General features: G+C 38.4%; 1 protein-coding gene across 1 annotated transcript; it reads right to left on the reverse strand.

The window, feature by feature from the left end:
• Window positions 1–231: 231 nt before the first annotated feature.
• On the reverse strand, window positions 232–20,207 carry LOC127792474 (putative BPI/LBP family protein At1g04970). Its single transcript, XM_052322971.1, has 6 exons — window positions 19,390–20,207; window positions 17,794–17,933; window positions 10,527–10,878; window positions 10,196–10,444; window positions 1,734–1,859; window positions 232–692 (listed from the first exon to the last, which is right to left on the reverse strand). The coding sequence occupies exons 1-6, from the start codon at window positions 19,786–19,788 to the stop codon at window positions 495–497; spliced, it is 1,464 nt and encodes a 487-aa protein (XP_052178931.1). The 5' UTR covers window positions 19,789–20,207; the 3' UTR covers window positions 232–494.
• Window positions 20,208–20,441: the final 234 nt, after the last annotated feature.

The raw sequence follows: 20,441 nt of genomic DNA on the forward strand, positions 1-20,441 counted from the left end.
TATATATTTAACAATATCTATTGTTAATTTATTATAAATCTAAAATGGTACCTTGACATCTCCTGACATTATCATACTATACCATCTAGCACATGACATCTAGCAAGGGATTAACACTATATGTTAGTTCACCTTCCAAACAATATATTGCAACCTTAAAGGAAACTCGAGAAAAAAACTTTTACATGTCACAAGATATAATGATTTTACAAACGATATAACTATGTCAAATATGATTGAAAAGCTAAAATTTATTAGGTAAACCGTAGCTAGTGAGGGGAACAATTGTGACATGAAAATACAATATTCATACAAAATACAAATAGAGTTGGATTGACAAATACATTCAATAAGTCTACAACTATTTCCACATGGCTATCAATGTCTAAGGTGACTACTGTACATGAAGCAATGGCAAACATAATCTAAGGAGACTAAGATTGTTTGCTAGTTTGCATGTACATTGCAAGCATACTTGCATAGAACAGCTAGCCCTAAAACTCCATAATAGGATTGAAACCCTGCTGTTTTACAGACCCTACATCACTGCAGACAACAATCCTCGGACCCTTGTAGCCAATTTCAGCATTTTGGAGAGTAAAGCCTCGAATACTCGGCAAGGGAATTCCTTTCCAGAGGAGCAAGTTCACATATGGGAAGACGATGGTTCTCAGGACTGTACGGACTACTGGCTGCAAAGAATATAAAGCTTCTAATCAGACTCCCCGCTGACTAAATTTGAGGATACAATACTTGTACAAGCGGGTTTTAGATTTTAATGACGATAGCATATCAAGTCTTAATCCCACAAGCGGGTTTTAGATTGTGACATGTTAAGAGTTTAAGCAGCACGTGAAAAGTATTATTGATGAAGGAGTGTCACAATCCAATTACTGCTTGTGTAAACATTTCCTTGTGTTGTGCATCGAAACTAAAAGAGCAAATCTAATGCAATAACAGTGTAACAATTGACTAGAGAGCAATCATCGTACGGTTAACGAACAACCAAGTGCAGAAAGCACAGCCAATTCTGTGGCTAGTTGAATCAGAAAGTAGAATGTCACTGTTCCTGAAGCATAGATTCATGTGCTTACAAAAATTTCAGCTTAATTGAAAAACAGTCATGCTAAATACAGCAAGTATGATTGAGCCAGTAGATCCACAAACTGAAATACTAAGTCAAATATCAATTAAGTTAACATCTTAATTTGATATGTGAAGCCTTGTAAAAATTTTCAATCTCTGTACTCTCGTGTTGATAACCTGTTGCTCTCACCCTTTATTTAATTAAAAAGTCAAATATGTAATTTAAATGCAAACAACATTAACTAACAACTGGATGTGTCTTCTTGGCAGAAAACACATTTTTCTACTCAATCACAATCTTAGTAAAAAAAAAAAATTATCATATTCATCGCATGGTCATGTCATCCTAGTTCTAATATGTGTTAAAGCATCTATTGTTTTGGAAAGCTCGAAGCAGTAGCGCTACCAGCATTTATTCTAATTTCAAACAACAAAATACATTTAAGGCATTTCATGATGATCTTCTAATAACCAGATGGGTGAACGTCATATGCTAAGCCAAATGAGTAAAGCTAAACCAAATTGCATGGTAGTTAGGTCTTCTTGATGCAATTTAAGAGATATTCAAGTTCAAATTCCATCTGGATGCTCTTAGATTTTCAACTACTACATTTGGCATAGTGCATTTAAAGGTTGAACCAGTATACCTGCACTAGATTCAAGTGAATGTTACCAATTGTGCTCCACTCCAAAGCCATGGTAAAAGCATTCAATTCGACTCTGCCAGCTAGACCATTCTTGGAGATTTCCGGATAAGCTGAGATAGTGATTTTCTGCAAGAAAGAAAAGAACAAGATTCTATCATAAAAAAGGGAAAAAGGCTGAGAGTTGAGCAAGCATTTGTTGCATCCCTATCTAACTGACATAAGGTTGTGGACATCAGATGAGTGGGAAAATGATATTACAAACAAAATGTATACTGATTTCCTACTCAGAGAAACATACGGTTGAGAGGAAGAATTCCACCTCACGTTTTGTTTTCTCTAAGGGCCTTATACAGAAAGAATTCCTTGGTTTACTCGCAATTCAGAACAGTAGCATCTGTTCACACAGTACTGAACCATCACCCTACTCTGAATTTAAATTAAAGTTCATGATATCCCCACATCAATCACGTCGTCCCAGCTCCAAGATTTAAACAATCCTATTATATTCCAATTAATTGCAAATAACCTTGGTAGGCAAATAAAATTAGTGGTTCATCTGAGTATCTAAGATGCAGAAAGGAATTCGTGTCAAAGATTGGCATTCCTTAATAAAGAAGACAATACAAATTCTAGGGGATGGCAAATAATAGATTGAAACGAAATCAAAAGCAATCAATTAACAGGGAAAACACAATTAGGATGTCTTCCAACAATGAATCCACCCCAGGGATGTCTTCCAACTATGAATTCAATTAATCTCTTACCTTTGCCTTTTTACATTTTGTTTCATTGTACCCCTCTGTTTTCAAAAACTATTAGATCTTTCTCTCTTTATAATCACATTTTAGGAATATGTCTTATACTGGATACACAATTTATCAACAAATTATAATAATACTGAAGGAAGATTCTTTGGTTGCTGGGATTAGGAAAAGAAAGAAGTGAATCTAATTTTTTTTTTTTTTTTTTTGCTTGTAAAATAAATCTGATTTCATACTACAGTGCATGATGTATCATCCAAATGAGACCAGGATTATGGTTAGCCATCTCCTCAAAAGAGTAAGGGCCAAACAGTTACGGCTTTGTGTTTTCGATCCTTTATTTTAATTATTTTCAAAATTAAAAATTTCTAGAAGTTTTGAAACCACTTTCAATTGCATTTTTCATTTTTGTGTGAAAATAAATTTTGAGACTTGTGGAAACACCTTGTCATTCCTAAAACTAGTATTTTGAAATCAATTTTCAGAAACAGTTTCCAAACCAATTAACCAAATGCATCTTCCTGAGCCCTCCGCTTGGGGATGTTATCCACTGCCGGTCTCAAGCCCGGATAAAGGAGGAGGGTTGTGTTAGATAGCCGACAGCTAACATAAAACTTAGTCGGATCCAAAACATGAACTCTAGACAAATTATGAAAAAACGTTTGAGCGTGGGCGTAACCTTTCATAACGACGCGCTACACTGCCTGCGTGTAGTGTCAAGTGAGCTAGGGCCGCTGCATCGGCGCCCGGATGTAGTGACAAATGAGCAAGGGTTCCCGCATTTGCTTGGACAGATGTGGGTAAAGAAGTTAGTCCAACATCAAAATCAAAATCAAAACCAAAAACAAAATCAAAACCAAAACCAAAAACAAAATCAAAAAGAAAATCAAATTCAAAGTCAAAGCCAAAAACAAAATCATAAATTAAGGATTGGGTCATGAAACATAGGAACATTAACAGGCAAAGCTATGAAAGTGGTAGATGTGATGATTAGGAGAAAGATTAATATTATGTGCCTTCAAGAGACGAGATGGGTAGGGAAAAAAGCAAAAACTTTGTCAGAAAATGGATATAAAATATGGTACACAGGAAATGATCGAGAAAAAAATGGAGTGGGGATCATTATGGATAAAAGTTTAGTAGATGAGGTAGTTTTTGTAAAGAGAATAGGGGATAGGATTATTATGGTGAAGGTTATTCTAGGAAGAATGACTATGAATATCTTTAGTACATATGCACCACAAGCGGGGTTAGGTGAGGAGATAAAAGCAAAATTCTGGGAGGATCTAGAGGGACTCATACAAATGATATCAAGAGGAGAAAAAGTGATTATAGGAGGTGACTTAAATGGTCATATGGATAGAGACGGAAACGGCTATAGAGAGGTACATGGAGGGTATGGATTCGGGGAAATTAATGAGGATAAGTCTATTCTAGATTTTGCAATGGCATATGAGCTCATCATAACCAATACTAGGTTCAAAAAACGGGACGAACACTTAATCACATATAAAAACACATCAAGCACCCAAATAGATTACTTCCTCATGAGACAAGAGGACCGGGTATGTTGTAGGGATTGTAAGGTGATACCAGGAGAGTGTTTGACTACTCAACATAGACTTCTAGTACTTGACGTCCAAGTAAGAAATTGGAAGAGAAAAAATCACATAAAACAAAATTCAAGAATCATGTGGTGGGATTTAAAAGGGGAGAAACAACTAATCTTCAAAGAAAAATTAAGGGGTAGAAGAGAATGGAATGGAGAAGGACAGACAAACCAAATGTGGAGAGAAATGGCTAATGTCCTGAGAAACACAGCAAAGGTAGTGCTTGGAGAGACAAATGGTAGAACTCCTGACCTTAAGGAGTCTTGGTGGTGGAATGAAGAAGTGCAATTGAAAATTAAAAATAAGAAAAATTGCTATAAGGCTATATATCAGTGCAATAATGAAGAAAATCAAAAAAATTATAAAGAATCAAAAAAGGCAGCAAAAAAAGCTATTAGTGAAGCAAGGTCAAAAGCATATGAGAATCTATATAAACGACTTGATAGAAAAGATGGAGAAAGGGATATATATAAATTAGCTAAAGCAAGAGAAAGAAAAACAAGATATTTAAATCAAGTGAAATGCATAAAAGATGAAAATCAAAATGTATTAGTGAATGAGGGAGCGATTAAGGAGAGATGGAAGGAGTATTTCACAAAATTATTTAATGATGATGGCGACACAAGAGTTAGGTTGGGACATCTTAGTAACTCCGAAGGGAACGTGAGCTATACATTTTATCGACGCATAAGTCCAAATGAAATAAGGCAAGCATTAAAAAAGATGAAAAATCATAAGGCGGTGGGACCGGATAATATACCAATAGAAGTATGGAAATGCATGGGAGAAGAGGGTATCTCCTGGCTAACGAAATTATTTAACGCGATTCTTAAATCAAAAAAGATGCCAGATGAGTGGAGGAAGAGTACTTTGGTCCCTATATATAAGAACAAAGGAGATGTTCAAAACTGTGAAAATTACAGAGGAATTAAGTTAATGAGCCATACCATGAAACTCTGAAAGAGAATAATAGAGCAGAGGCTCAGAAAAGAAACAGAGATCTCAGAAAATCAGTTTGGTTTCATGCCCGGTAGGTCAACAATGGAAGCTATATACCTACTGAGGCGCCTAATGGAAAGGTATCGGGATCATCAAAAGGACCTACATATGGTGTTTATAGATCTAGAAAAGGCCTATGATAGGGTCCCTAGAGAAGTATTATGGAGGGTTTTAGAGAAGAAATGAGTCCGAATAGCCTATATACAAGCCCTTAAGGACATATATCATGGTGCAGAGACAAGGGTTAGAACATGCGGAGCGGATACTGAACCGTTTAAAATTACAATAGAATTGCATCAAGGTTCTGCACTAAGCCCATACTTATTTGCTTTAGTAATGGATGAACTCACTAAAGATATTCAGATAGAGGTGCCATGGTATATGCTATTTGCAGACGACATAGTGTTGGTGGATGAAACAAAAGGAGTGAACACTAAGCTTAAGTTATGGAGAAACAATTTAGAATCTGAGGGATTTAAATTAAGCAGAAAGAAAACATAATATATGGAATGTAAATTTAGTAAGAATGCAAGAGTGGAGGATGTTATAATAAAATTGGAAGACCAAATCTTACAAAGAAAAGACCATTTTCGATATTTGGGATCAATGATTCAAAAAGATGGAGAAATTCACGAGAATGTCACACATAGAATTAAGACAGGTTGGCTAAAATGGAGAAATGCATCGGGGGTGTTATGTGATGGTAAAATCCCATTAAAATTGAAAGAAAAATTCTATAAGACAGCTATAAGACCAGCTTTGTTGTATGGCTCAGAATGTTGGGCAGTCAAATACCAACATGAGCAAAAGACGAGTGTAGTGGAGATGAGGATGTTAAGATGGATGTGCGGCCATACAAGAAAAAATAAAATTAGAAATGAAGTTATTCGTAATAAGATAGGAGTAGTGCCAATAAAGGAGAAGATGAGAGAGACTGGACTAAGATAGTTTGGTCATGTGAGAAGGAGACCAAGAGACGCTCATATGAGAAGAGCAGTGTTCAAAAATTCGGCCTAGGTGGCCGCCTAGGCGCTGAGCGGCAACCGGCCGCAGCGATTTAGGGCTACTCGATAGCCCTATGCGCCATGGCCGACTAATCGGGCCGCGGAGCTGCCTAGGCGGACCAGGCGGCGCCTAACTGCCTAGGCGGCCACCTGGGTCGCGCACGACCTGGGCCACCTAGATCGTGCGCGTCTTGGGCCGACCTTTTTCCCCCACCCTTTCTCTATTTCCCGATCCCCTTTCCCTTTCTCTCTCTAGTTGTGTTCATCGCAGCTCCTCTCTCTCTCTCTCACCTTCGATCTCCTCTTGGTTGTTCGCCACCACCATTGATCTCTTCTCTTGGTCTTGCTCTCTCGTTGCTGCCGACCTCACCTGTTGCCTGTTGGTCATTCTCTCTCGTCGCCATTCGCGTCTTGCTGCGGTATGTATCCAACCATCCATCTTCCTCCGCCAACGCAAGCTTGCCTTTCTGCAACAACTCAGCAGCAAGCAGCAACGCAAAGCTGCTCGTGGCTCGCTTGCGTATTGCTTGCTTGCTGCTTCAAGCAGCAAGCTTGCTGCGTCAACTTGCTGCTTCAAGCAACAGCTATTGATTTCATTTCATTAGATGAGTTTTAATTAAATTTTAATGTATATTATTGAAATTATTCAATACTCAGGGAAAAATAGGAAGTGAAATGAATGATTCGGATAGGACTGGAAGTACGGGAGCATCGTCCGAGGCCTCCTCAATTCTTAAAAGGAAGTCAAATGATGTCGGATGGGAGTATGGAATGTTAATTGATCCGAAGAATATGGATAAAATTAAATGTAAGTTGTGTGGTAAAATTATGTCTGGAGGTGTTTACAGAGTAAAAGAACACATTGGCCACATTTCTGAAAATATTTTTGCATATCCAAAATCTTCTCCAACTGATCAAGCCAAATGTAAGAATGCTATTGCCAAGGCAAATAATAAGAGGAAAAATAAGAAGAAGGAGAAAGATTTGATGAGATCAACTATTAATATCTCCGAAAGAGTGGAAAGGGATGATGAAGATGAATTGCAAGAGTTAGGTAGCAGAAAAACGTCCCGTACTCTTGGCCCTATGGATAAGTTTGCAAGCTCCATCAGTTCTGAAACTTGTTTGAGTGCGAGAATGACCCAAAGGCAACAAACTATTAGTGAAGCACTATTTAAAAAGAGAACACAGTCTGTTCGTGAATATTGTGCTAGATGGGTGTATGAAGCTGGTATACCTTTCAATGCGATTGACAATGATAGCTTCAAATTGTTTGTTGAGGCGGTTGGTCAATTTGGGCCAGGCTTCAAACCTCCCAGTCAATACCAATTGAAGAAACCACTATTAAAGGGGGAAGTTGACAGAATAAAAGAGTTATTGAAGAAGCATGAAGAAAAGTGGGCACGAACTGGGTGCTCCATTATGACAGATGCTTGGACAGATAGAAAAAGGAGGAGCATCATGAACCTATGTGTTAATTCTAATGCAGGTACTGCTTTCCTTTCTTCTAGAGAGTCTTCAGATGAAGCACATACAAGTGAACTTATCTTTGAGTATGTGGATAAATGTATTGAGCAAGTTGGGCCACAAAACGTCATCCAAGTAGTAACCGACAATGCTGCCAATAATATGGGAGCGGCAAAATTATTGAAGGTGAAGAGGCCAAATATCTTTTGGACCTCATGTGCTACTCACACCATCAATTTGATGCTTGAAAGTATTGGAAAACTGCCGAAGTATAAGAAAGTCATTGATCAGGCCAAGAGTTTCACAATCTTCATTTATGCACACCATAAGACCTTGTCCTTAATGAGGTCATTTACGAAGAAGAGGGATATAGTGAGACCAGGAGTCACTAGATTCGCTTCTGCTTTCTTGACTTTACAGATTTTGATGGAGAAAAAGGCCCAACTGAGGGCAATGTTTACCAGCTCTGAATGGGAGGAGTGCAAATGGTCAAAGATTGTTAAAGAGAAAGCAGCCTATGCTATTGTGATGAGCATTGCTTTTTGGAATGGTGTGACTATATGCCTTAAAGTTTTTGCACCTTTGGTGAAGGTGCTTCGAATTGTTGATGCGGATAGAAAGCCTTCTATGGGCTTTTTATGTGGAGAGATTAAGCAAGCAAAGGAAGATATTAAGGAGGCCTTAAATAATCTTGAAAAGAACTATAAGCCTATTATGGAGATTATTGAAGCAAGGGTAAAAGATAGGCTAGATAGTCCACTACATTTTGCAGCTTATCTTTTGAATCCCTACTACTTTTTCAAGGATATGGATATACAACTTGATAATAAAGTGATGGATGGGCTTTTTAACTGTGTGGAGATGTTTTATCATTATGATGGTGAATTGCAAGGCCATGTTATAAATGTTGAGTTGCCAAAGTATACTCGTAAAGATGGAGCTTTTGGAAAATCGTGGGCAACTCAAGGGTGTGCGAAAAATGATGACAATTATAATCCAGGTATAAAATTCTTTTAATTCTTTCTATTGTGTATTAGTGTATAAATTAAATTTGTTTACTTTATACTTGTTTGACCTATGTAGTTACATGGTGAATGACGTATGGAAATCAATCTCCAAACTTGCAACGAATGGCGAGAAAGATTCTCTCGTTAACCACTAGTTCATCCGGTTGTGAAAGAAATTATAGCACTTTTGAAGGGGTTAGTGTATATATGAATTATATTTATTTAATATCAATTAGTTATCCTTATTCAGTTATCATTTATATTGATATTGCTTTTATTTTATTTATGTAGATACATACGAAGAAAAGAAATAGACTAGACGTGAATCGATTGAACAATCTAGTCTATGTTCAATTTAATGCGAAATTGATGAACAAGCACAAAAGGGAGAAGGAAAGGAATGTTGATGTGCTACTTGCTAGTGATGCTAGTAATGCACAAGGATGGATCGTTGATGGAGAAGATGATGAAGAAGTTGAGCCTGGTACGGGGCTCACTTGGGAAGTGGTTGGTGAAGCATCGGGAGCAGACGAGATGCTTCAAGCTCGAAGAAGTTCTAGGATGAGAGAGCTTCATGAAGATGATTTTCAATCAAAATAAAAAGATGAGTAAGAAATCAATGAATTTGATTTTGAGTCCGATGAAGATCATGTATTGGAAGAATATGGAGAGGAAGAAGACCAATTAGATAGCTAGATTTAGATTCTTCGGATATGGTTTATGTTGTATTATTGCTACTTCTACCTTCTTGAACTTATAACTAATATAATAGTTTATTTTCTGAGTCTTAATTCCATTATTTCACTTGTCTTTTCAACTTTGATTTACCTGAAAATAATATCAAATTACATCAAAAGGTTTTTAGAAAAAAAAAATCATTTTTCCTAGTCGTCGCCTAGGCCCCGCCTAGGCGCCCTAGGCGCTAGGCCCCAGCCTGGCGCCCGACTAGCGCCTAGCGCGTTTTTTAACACTGGAAAAGAGTTGATGAAATGGAACAATCAATCAAAAAAAGAGGTAGAGACAGACCTAAGAAGATTTTGAGGGAGACATTAAAGTTTGATATGAAATGTATGGATCTCAATGAAGATATGACAAAAGATAGAAATACATGGAAGTCTAGAATTCATGTAGCCGACCTCACATAGTGGGATAAAGGCTAGATATGTTGTTGTTGTGTACTTCTACAGTCATTGAGAATTCATTGATCAACTATGTTATAGTTCAGAAGTTCAAATACAAGCTTCTGAACAGGACTGCTTACTGCATCTGTAGAAAACCACATGGATCTGAAGGAGTAAATTGAAGTGATACCAATTTTTCTTGATTTTAGTGAACAATCAGCCTCTGCTATCTTTCTTACTGAAAGTAAGACACACAAAACATATAGAGTTGAACAACATAACGAAGACAACCAAGAAAAATTATTCACCATGAATGTAAGTTTTATTTAACTCCAGTTATTAGGCTCTGAAACGTTTACTATACCAGTACTCACATTTTTAGAATAAAAAATATTATGTAGTTCAAGAAAGGAAAGGAAGAGACAAGAAAAGTTGAGGCTTTGCCCTCAGAATATAACTGTTTAAACCTAATTGCCATTTCAATTAAGCTTACCGTTGAGATGCATGCAACTGGTATTACTTTTCCATCATCAAGAACATCAATTATCACATCTAAGTGAATTGCAGCATCAATATTCTGCTGTGCAACTTTTACGGTCGGCGGTGAAGTCACAGAGACATTCAGATTCATGTCATGATTTGGGTATTGCTTGTACAGCTGAGGAAGAACATATTTCCATTCAGCAGTGTTCAGCAAGGACTGATCTGATATTTTGTCAATTATCCAATGCATAACATCTGCCTGACCACAGAAAAGATATTAAAAACTTCTTACTGCAAGTCAAGTACTTAACTGCATAATTATGTGAAAAACAAGGACTTACATCAAAATAAACCAAAGATGCTGAATTAACAACTTTTTCATGTATTGAAATCCCAAGCATCTTAGCTGCACTCTCACAGGAAACTGAAGCTTGTGAATTTCTCACATTGTATTTACTCGCTACAGCTTTATCCCTTGCTGAGAATAACCCATCAATCTCAAAGTTGATGGAATCATTGCTGTAAACAAGGTCGTTTATGCATGTTACATTCAGGGTAGCAATGTTATCAATTGAAATTTCTTTTGGAATAGATTTCAACAAAGGGTCAAGCTCCATAATTGCATCTTCAATTGCCTGGGAAACAGTATCTTCAATTGTTGAGCGCAATGGCTTTTCAAAAAAACCCACCAATCTGGAAAGTAGAAAATAGGGTCAATTTAGGGTTTGATCAGTGATATTAATCGAGCTCATAGCTCCAGAAATAGAAACTTCAAATTTGACATCAAGAATATTAAATTTGCTGTTGAGACAGACAATTTTTTCAAGTCAAATCCAATTGATGGAAATGGAGCAGTAGATCCAGAGAGCATTCACTTTCAGTTTTTTCAAAACCATAAACAACAAAAGAAAGGACCTCATTTATAAGAATACATGTTTCCTTTTTGAGCTTCATCATTGTAGGTGTGCAACAAAAACATTTTGACGGAAATAAAGAAAAATGACAAGATAGTGCGAAAGCAGAAGCAGAAGAAGACAAAAAATGAGAAGGAAGCATAACCATAAAGGATCATTGTCAATATCCAACTGCATTTAGTTCCCAGTAAGTATATGTTCATGATCAAATCAAAATAAGCAATGATAAATATTCATGGGGTTGCATTTTCACAAACATTATTATCTGTGGAAGAGGAATAAATCATCATTGTAAAATACGCTTCCATCAGTTTTCTTACCACTTAATGAACACGGAAGTAAAATCAAATCAGGACACTGTAATCAGACCATAAAGACTCAAAGAAATAATTAATCCTTTTGCACTTTCAATAAACCTCCTAATCTTAAAGTTTCATATGTCACCTGGACAACAAAGTTTAAGAAATTATTAACACCCCCTATGCTTGAGTGAGCAGATTGTAAGAGCAGGGCAGAGCTTTAAAATTATATATCTCAATCTAGCAAGAGTCCGATTTCATAAAATTGTTACATTTTTCAGGAATTATGTCATGGATGGCAGGGAGACATAACTAGAAGTGGAGGTTGTTAACTATGCTCCATGATAAGATATTCTGCACAAGAAAAATTAGCATCAGTATGGATATTCTTTGGGTTAAGGTCCTTAAAGGCACGATGTCTAGGTTCAATAAAATCATGAGTGATTTATCCCCAGTATCAATGCTATCTCAACACCAACAGACTAGTATGCTGTGTCCAAAACAACTAAACCTAATGTCAATTCTCAAAGATTAAGACACATACTAATAGAAATTACTAAATCAATGGTATCTGTGAAACTTAGGAAGAAAACCTATCTTTTAATATGTATATTTTACTTGATTAAATTCATAGACCATACACCAATATATATATATACAAATATAATGGGCCATGAGCCATGGGCTCTAACATAGGATAAGCCCTAGACTATAACCATATAACTCAACACTCCCCCTCAAGCTGGAGCATATATATCATATGTACCAAACTTGCTACAAATATGCTCAATTCGAGGACCCCTGAGAGACTTAGTGAAGACATCTGCTAACTGGTCATTGGAATTAACAAAATCGGTGGTAATACAGCCAGATAAAATCTTCTCTCGGATGAAGTGACAATCTATTTCAATATATTTGGTCCTCTCATGAAAGACTGGATTGGAAGCAATATGTAATGCAGCTTGATTGTCGCAAATTAATTTCATCTGTGATATCTCCCCAAACTTGAGCTCCTAAAGCAATTGTTTTAACCAGATAAATTCACACGTTGCCAAGGCCATAGCACGATATTCTGCTTTTGCACTCGACCTAGCAACAACCTCCTACTTCTTAGTTTTCCAAGATACTAGATTTCCTCCAACCAGAACACAATATCCTGACATAGACCGCCTATCAGAAGGAAAACCTACCCAATCAGCATCAGAATATCCGACTACTTGAGTATGACCTCTGTCCTCATACAATAGTCCTCTACTTGGAGCTCCCTGAATATACCTGAGAATCTAGACTACCGCATCCCAGTGGCTATCACAAGGAGACTGTAAAAATTGACTGACAACACTGACTGAGAAATAAATATTTGGGCGAGTGATAGTGAGATAATTAAGTATTTCGACTAGCCTACGGTATTTTCCAGGATCAGCAAGAGGCTCCCCCATGTCCTAGTAAGAGCTTTACATTAGGATCCACAGGAAAATCTATAGGTTTACAATCAAGCATCCTAGTTTCTTTTAGAATGTCTAACACATACTTTCGTTGAGAGATAACAATACCAGAACTGGACTGAGCAACTTCTATGCCAAGAAAGTATTTAAGTAACCCCAAGTCCTTAGTCTGAAAATGATGGAAAAGATGTTTCTTCAACTGAATAATACCATCCTGATCATCACCCGAAATAACAATATCATCCACATAAACAACCAAGTATATACACCTCCCCTGTGACGTGTGTTTATAAAAAACCGAATGATCAGACTCACTACGAGTCATACCAAAGTCTTGAATGACAGCATTGAAATGACCAAATCAGGCTCGAGGAGACTGCTTCAACCCATATAGTGAGCGACGGAGTTTACAAACCTGCCCAGACTCTCCCTGAGCAACAAACCCAGGAGGTTGCTCCATATAAATCTCCTCCTGAAGCTCACCATGTAAGAAGGCATGCTTAATGTCCAGTTGATACAACAGGCAGTGGCACATAGCTACTATAGAGAGAAACAAACGCATAGAAAACATCTTAGCAACAGGGGAAAAAGTGTCAACATAGTCAAGGCCATAAACCTGAGTATACTCTTTGGCAACCAAACGGGCCTTAAGGCGATCAACCTGACCATTAGGACCCATCTTGACAATGTAGATCCACCGACAGCCGACAAGAGATTTCCCTGGGGGTAAAGGAACCAAATCCCAAGTATCATTGGAATGCAAAGTAGTCATCTCATCCACCATTGCTTGTTGCCACCCCGGATCAGAAAGTGCCTCACTAACAGTCTTAGGTGCTGAAACAGAGGATAAGGAAGACATAAAAGCACAAAAAGGAGACGAGAGACAATGATAGCTAAGAAAATTATAAATGGGGTGAGGATTGCGAGAAGAACAGGTACCTTTTCGAAGGGCAATAGGAAGCAGATCCTCAGAGGGCAGGACCGCGACAGGTGGAGAGACTGGAGCAGGATGTGAGGTAGCAGGAGTTGCCGAAGTACTAGGAGATACGGGAGAAGGTGCAGGAACAACATCTCCATCGAGAGGAGACCGAGGCTAATGACGCCGATGATAAACCTGCAAGGGGGTAGAAGAAGGAACAGGGAGAATAGGAGCAGGATGACTCACGGGAAGAGGAATGGCCTCAGAAATGGGTTGACACTCGGAAGGAGGCGAAGAGTAGAAAGGAGACGACTCAAAGAAGGTAACATCTGCCGAAAGAAAATAGCGGCGGGTGTCAGGAGAATAACATCGATAACCCTTCTGAAGGCGAGAGTAACCAAGAAAAATGCATTTGATGGACCGAGCAGACAATTTATCTTGACTGGGAGACAGGTTATGGACAAAGCAAGTACAACCAAAGACACGAGGAGGAAGAATATATAATGGTTGATCAAGAAACAAGAGAGAGTGAGGAATCTGGTGCTGAAGAACCGAGGACGGCATCCTATTAATGAGACAGCAAGCGGTAAGGACAGCTTCAGCCCAAAAGCGAAAGGGGATATGATGATGTAGAAGAAGAGTGCGAGCAGTTTCAATCAAATGTCCGTTTTTACGCTCAGCAACCTCATTCTGCTGTGGTGTATATGCACAAGACGACTGATGCAAGATCCCTTGAGAAAACATAAAGGTAGTAAAGAGAAGAGAAAAATACTCAGGGGCATTGTCACTGCGCAATACTTGGACAAAGGTATGAAATTGCGTTTTGATTTCAACACAAAAGTATTCAAAAATTGAGAATAACTCAGAACGATTTTTCATTAAATATAACCACATGCAACGAGAATAATCGTCGATAAATGTTACAAAATATTGAAAACCCAAAACAGACACGACACGACTAGGACCCCAGACATCGGAATGAACTAAAGCAAACGGGGACACAGCCCGATTATTGACACGCTTTGGAAAAGAAGTGCGAGACTGTTTTCCAAGTTGACAAGACTCACAATGAAAAGATGACAAACTAGATAAACTGGGGACCATCTTCTGAAACTTAGCCAAACTAGGATGTCCCAAACGATTGTGGAGAAGAGTAGGAGACTCAATCACCGAGCAAGCAACAAGCAATGCAGGAAGGTTGAGATGATAGAGACCCTGCGACTCACATCCGACGCCAATCATCTATCCCGTACCGTGATCCTGGATAGTAACAGAATGATCATCAAAGGTGATAGAACAATTTAAGGCACGCGTAAGTTTACTAACAGAGACAAGATTAAAGGGACAATGAGGAAGATAAAGGATAGAATCTAAAGTCAAAAAATGTAAGGGTTTGGCAGTGCCAATAGCTTTAGCAACCGCTTTAGACCCATTGGCTAATGTTACAGAAAGTAAAGAAATAAAATTAGTAAAATGTGAGAACAAATGGGGATTACCAGATATATGGTTAGAAGCACCTGAGTCCAGGACCCATGGTCCCAAAAAGATGACTGAGCTAGACAGGAAGTGAAATCACCAATGTGGGCAACAAAAGCAACTGTGGATAAGGTTTGCTGGGACGTCATATACTTAAGATACTCATCATAGTCAGCCCCAGTGAGAAGGACAGATTGCGATGGATGACCATCAAATGACTCAGATCGAAAACCATCAGCATGAGCAACATTAACACGAGGAGGGCGGCCATGCAACTTATAACACTATTCCTTAGTATGCCCCCACTTGGGGCATTTGCCCCGATTACCACGATCTCCTCCCTGTTCGCCACTACTCTAAACCTGTGAAGCCATGACTGAATGATCACCTGCAAAAGATAGAGGCACTGTAGGAATAGATGAAACTCGAAGAAGACGAGAATACACTTTATCCATAGTAGGTACAGTAAAATTAGCAAGAATCTGATCACGAACAGGAGCAAGCTCAGGACCAATGGTAGCAAGAGTACACACCATGAAAAACTTATCCCGCTGAGCTAGATCCTCTGCAGCAGTCTTACCAGCAAGTAACAAGGAGTTAAATTCAGCTTTAATAGAGGCCATCCGACCAAGAAAATCAAGAAGAGTCAAACCTTGTTGTCGTAAACTGAGCATATTAGACACCACTGAATACAGGTGTTGAATGTCATTAATGTATAACACCTTGGCCTAAGCCCACAATTCACAGCATGTGGTATAGTTAGTATAGATCGAATGAAGAGAGGGATCAATTGACTGCCACAGGAGATTGCACAACAGAGCATCAACTCTCTGCCACTTAGATTTATTTGTGGTAGGGGTGTTCGCGGTGCGGTTTGGCCGGTCTAAATCATTTTCAGCACGCCAAACCGCTAGTGCGGTTTTTCAACCAAACCAGACCGCGGTCTGGTTTGGGTTCGGCCAAACCGCACCAAACCAGACCGCATTTGCGGTCTGGTTTGGTGCGGTTTACCGCAGTTTGAAATGCTACTTAAAATCACTAAAAAAGATATTTAAAAATGGAAAATAAGGACACAAATATTGGTAAATAAAAACAATTAAATGTAAATAAATAAGAGCAAAAAATAAAGACAAAATAGTGTAAAAAATAAATAGAATGGGGCTGCCAATTATTAGATTTTTATAATAATAATTTTTTTATAATTTTTTTTATTATTTTCTTGGGCGGTTCGGTTTAAAACCGAACCACCAACTGTCCAAACTGCAAACCGCGCGGTTTGGATAGAATCCAAACCGTTTTCGACCGCCAAAAAAAAAAACCGATCGGTTCGGTTTGGTCGGTTTCCGCGGTACACCGATTTTTTTGAACACCCCTAATTTGTGGTCACATTCTCGGCCTTAGTAGTTAGATGATCCTATAAACCTTGACCCATATACCATAGTTCAATTGCCTTGGACCAAGAGATATAATTGGAATTGCTCATCAACTTCTCAGTAGCAATTGCTGGAAAGGGAGACAAAATACCAGAGAAGGAGCCAGATTTACTAGTACCAGCCATGTTGGATCAAAGGGAGCCCTACAAGATCAACAAATCTGAAACAAAAGGGTGAAATAAGCCAAAAAATAAAGGCTGGATGATCCAACACAGAGAACAAGCGCGCTGGAGTGACGACAAATGGCGGAAGCTCATGACCGGCAGTGACGGATGGCGACGAAACCACCGGATCTGGGATGGACTGAAGGAGGTGAGTGCAATGGTGAAGACAACGTTGTGATCAAAGCACTGGTGAGAGAGATCAGAGCAAAAACGTCTCCGTGAACAGTGCGAGAGAGGCGATGCGTGGCGGCGGCAACGGCAACGTTCCTCTGAGGGTCAACAGATCGGAGGCTGGCGAACGCAACGGTGGTGGTGGTGTGCATGATCGATGGTCGGACGGTGAAGACCCGCTGCTGACCAGTAGCACGCATGCGGCAGAAACGTAGTGGGCGGCGACAACGATGGCACGGCAAGCTATGGCGGTCGATGGCGACGCAACCGACGGTGGTCATTGACAATGTGGGCGGCGTCGGCGACAGCGGCAACGACGGCTAGGGTTTGTATGGTGGCTGCTAGGGTTTGTATTTTGGCTCTGATACCATGTGAAACTTAGAAAGAAAACCTAACTTTTAATATGCATATTTCACTTGATTAAATTTATAGACTATACACCTATATATATATACAAATACAATGGGCCATAAAATGGGCCATGGGCTCTAACATAGGATAAGCCCTAGACTATAACCATATAACTCAACAGTATCCATATCATGGCCCAACCCAATCTTGTGTAGCACCTTCAAAACCACATAAAGGAACCTACTTCATCAATAGACTGAATAGTTGGATCACATCATAGGGACCCTCAAATCTTTGGCTAAAGCCAGTTTAACTTAAAGTTAAAGGTGACCCACAGTTGGCTAGAGACAAAACAGTTTACTCAATTTCAATGTACTGTCAAATAGAGAGAGGATAAAATTTCCCCTTAAAAGATTCTTGTGAAACAGGAACATACCCTTGATATAACCAAGATGCTCCACCATCCAACTGTAGATTAACATCCTTTACATAACATCCACATTCCAGTAGAGAGAGCTTAAGATTTCCTTGTTGGTTCTCCAAGTCTATAGTAAGCCCAACTTCCATGCCTTCAACCTAAAATCACAAAAGAAAAACGGCCCTACAAACAGTTATATGATACTTCTTCTTCATCTTTTTCTTTATTACTATAATTTCCATTACTAGTTTATAAGCACATATGATGACCACTTTCATCAAAAAAAGAAAGAAAGAAAAAATGATGACCAATACAACAAAAATCAGCATATAAAACAGTTAGTTTGTTCGCATGGATCCTTTACTTCTACAACTGACTTCTCCTCAAACTGAAATCTGAAAAATTCTCCAGCAATATCAAACGAAAAACTAGAGTGAACTCTAATTTTAATAAACTAAAAGATGTCTATATTATTTATGTGATTGTTACATAGAGTACTTGATACTGCCATAATGACGAAGGAATTTGCATCGGAACAATACTGCTTTGCCTGGAGTCTTTCTTAATGGCACTTAGATAGGAAATTGCTAAATTTATATGCTTCATTTTTCTAGACGCTTGCAAATGCTTTGCTAAAATTTTAGATGCGTTTACACTTTAGGATGACAAACTCAGTCCTTGTATTAAAGTTAAGCACTATTCCACCAGAGGCATGTACTTAGACCACTATATTTGCTTGGCGGGACCATTTCTTCCTCCTCTCACCAGCCACCTAACTGCTTTCCTGCATGCCCCCTCAAAAAAAAAAGGGGGGGGGAGAGAGAGAATATAGAAGCTATTTGGCAACTCTGTCCTCTTTGCTGTCGGAGTTCTAGCACATACCAAAGGCACGTAGTCTCACTAGGTTAAACAATGGGCATACAGACTGAACCTTGTCTAGCTTCTACACAAAATTTACTACTATACTTTAATCAATAATAGATGGCTTCGGTCATCCATTTGGTTAGTACATTTAGTTTTATCCTAAGCCTTTGACCAACATCTTCCCAGGAGCTGTATTAAGAGTCTAGTACAATCTTATCTTGTTCTTTCTATACCCTTTTCAAACTTAAAGTTGTGCCACATGGCGTTTCAACAAACATGGTATTCTAGTTACAACAAATTTTAACAACTATCGTGTTCTCCTTTCTAATTCTAAGGATGATTCCATTACTGAAACAGAATATCATCCTTCTATATCATGATTAAGGGCCTCTGATTCATATAAGTGTAGTGCTGTAGTGCTCATATCATGCAATTCATGTAAAAGTAAATACTCCAGCATTCTCCAAGAATACTCCAGATACTTCCTACCAGTGCTTTGCTATTGCGAGGATTGTTGGCATTACCAATAAACTGTTTAGAATAGTAGACAAACCCATCTATCATTTCCAATACTTCTGCTGAATAACAAATCCACTCTGTCCTACTTCAACCAAAATTTAACCAAGATGTCAACAAAGACAATTTAGCCAGCCAAATTATATACCTACTGAAGTTCAATAGCAGCCATTATGCATATATGTGTATATGTATATATATACACACACACACACCACTAAAAGCACAACTTACCTCCACAGAGGCGACCCCTGAATCTGAAATCACAATCCAACTACCATAGCGATAGCTCCAGCTCATGTTCAGATATGCCTTGGCCCCAGAAGCAACAATCGTGATGCCCGTATTTCCCAGCTTAACAGTTGAAGAATTGACATCAACCTCGTAAAGAACGATGTCTGAAAGAGTAACATGAACAGTACCCAGAAGTTTGATTTTAACGGACTTCTCAATTTCAGGCAACTCAAGTGGAACTAAGGAGGAGATTCCTTTGTTTATTAGCAAATCTTTAGCAAAATTCAGACCCTTTCTGAATATCTCCACGGAAACGAAGCCTTCCTCCGTGGAATGGACAAAAGTGTATGAAGGAACCAACAATATGAACAACCCAAGAAGGAAAGCATTTCTTTCCATGATATTTGACCCAAAATTGAACAATGAAAATAAGCAAAAACTAGACCGGAATTTGACAGTTGAGCTAGATGAGAAAATGCTTGATTGAACAACTAATAGACCCAGATGAGAAAGTGGTCGGATTGAACAGAAAATAAACTAACCAGGAAAAATCAAACTGTAACTTAACAACAAACCCAGATGAGAAAAGAAGACAACGCTTCGATTGACGAGGATTCTGGGATCGAAAATGAACCATACGAGGTCAGATGAAGATATGCAGAAGCTGTAACTTGAAGGCAGCGTGTTGAACGTGGGAAGTTTAATATAATATGGTGGGAATTTTAATGTATTGGAGTGTATTTTCTTGGAGTTTTGTTCATCAATTCCTTCAATTTGCCGTTGGCACGGAAGCCAGAAGAAATCCACTCAAGCAGTGCAAAGCCCACTCGCAGACAAGCCAAGTGTTCATCACTGCTACGGTTCTTGTGTAGTTTAAACTATGGGTAAATTGTATGTATCATTTCATTGATTATTTTGCATTTTTAAAAATAATACTTATTTCTTTTTAATTATTTAAAAAGTAAATAAAAAGACTATTTGGTGACTTCGGTTTTAAAATTTAGAAATTTTAGTTATTTTAGTTCGATTCAATTTTTGTGTTGAAAAAATTA

This window comes from Diospyros lotus, chromosome 15 (genome assembly GCF_014633365.1).
Source record: "Diospyros lotus cultivar Yz01 chromosome 15, ASM1463336v1, whole genome shotgun sequence".
NCBI lineage: Eukaryota > Viridiplantae > Streptophyta > Magnoliopsida > Ericales > Ebenaceae > Diospyros > Diospyros lotus.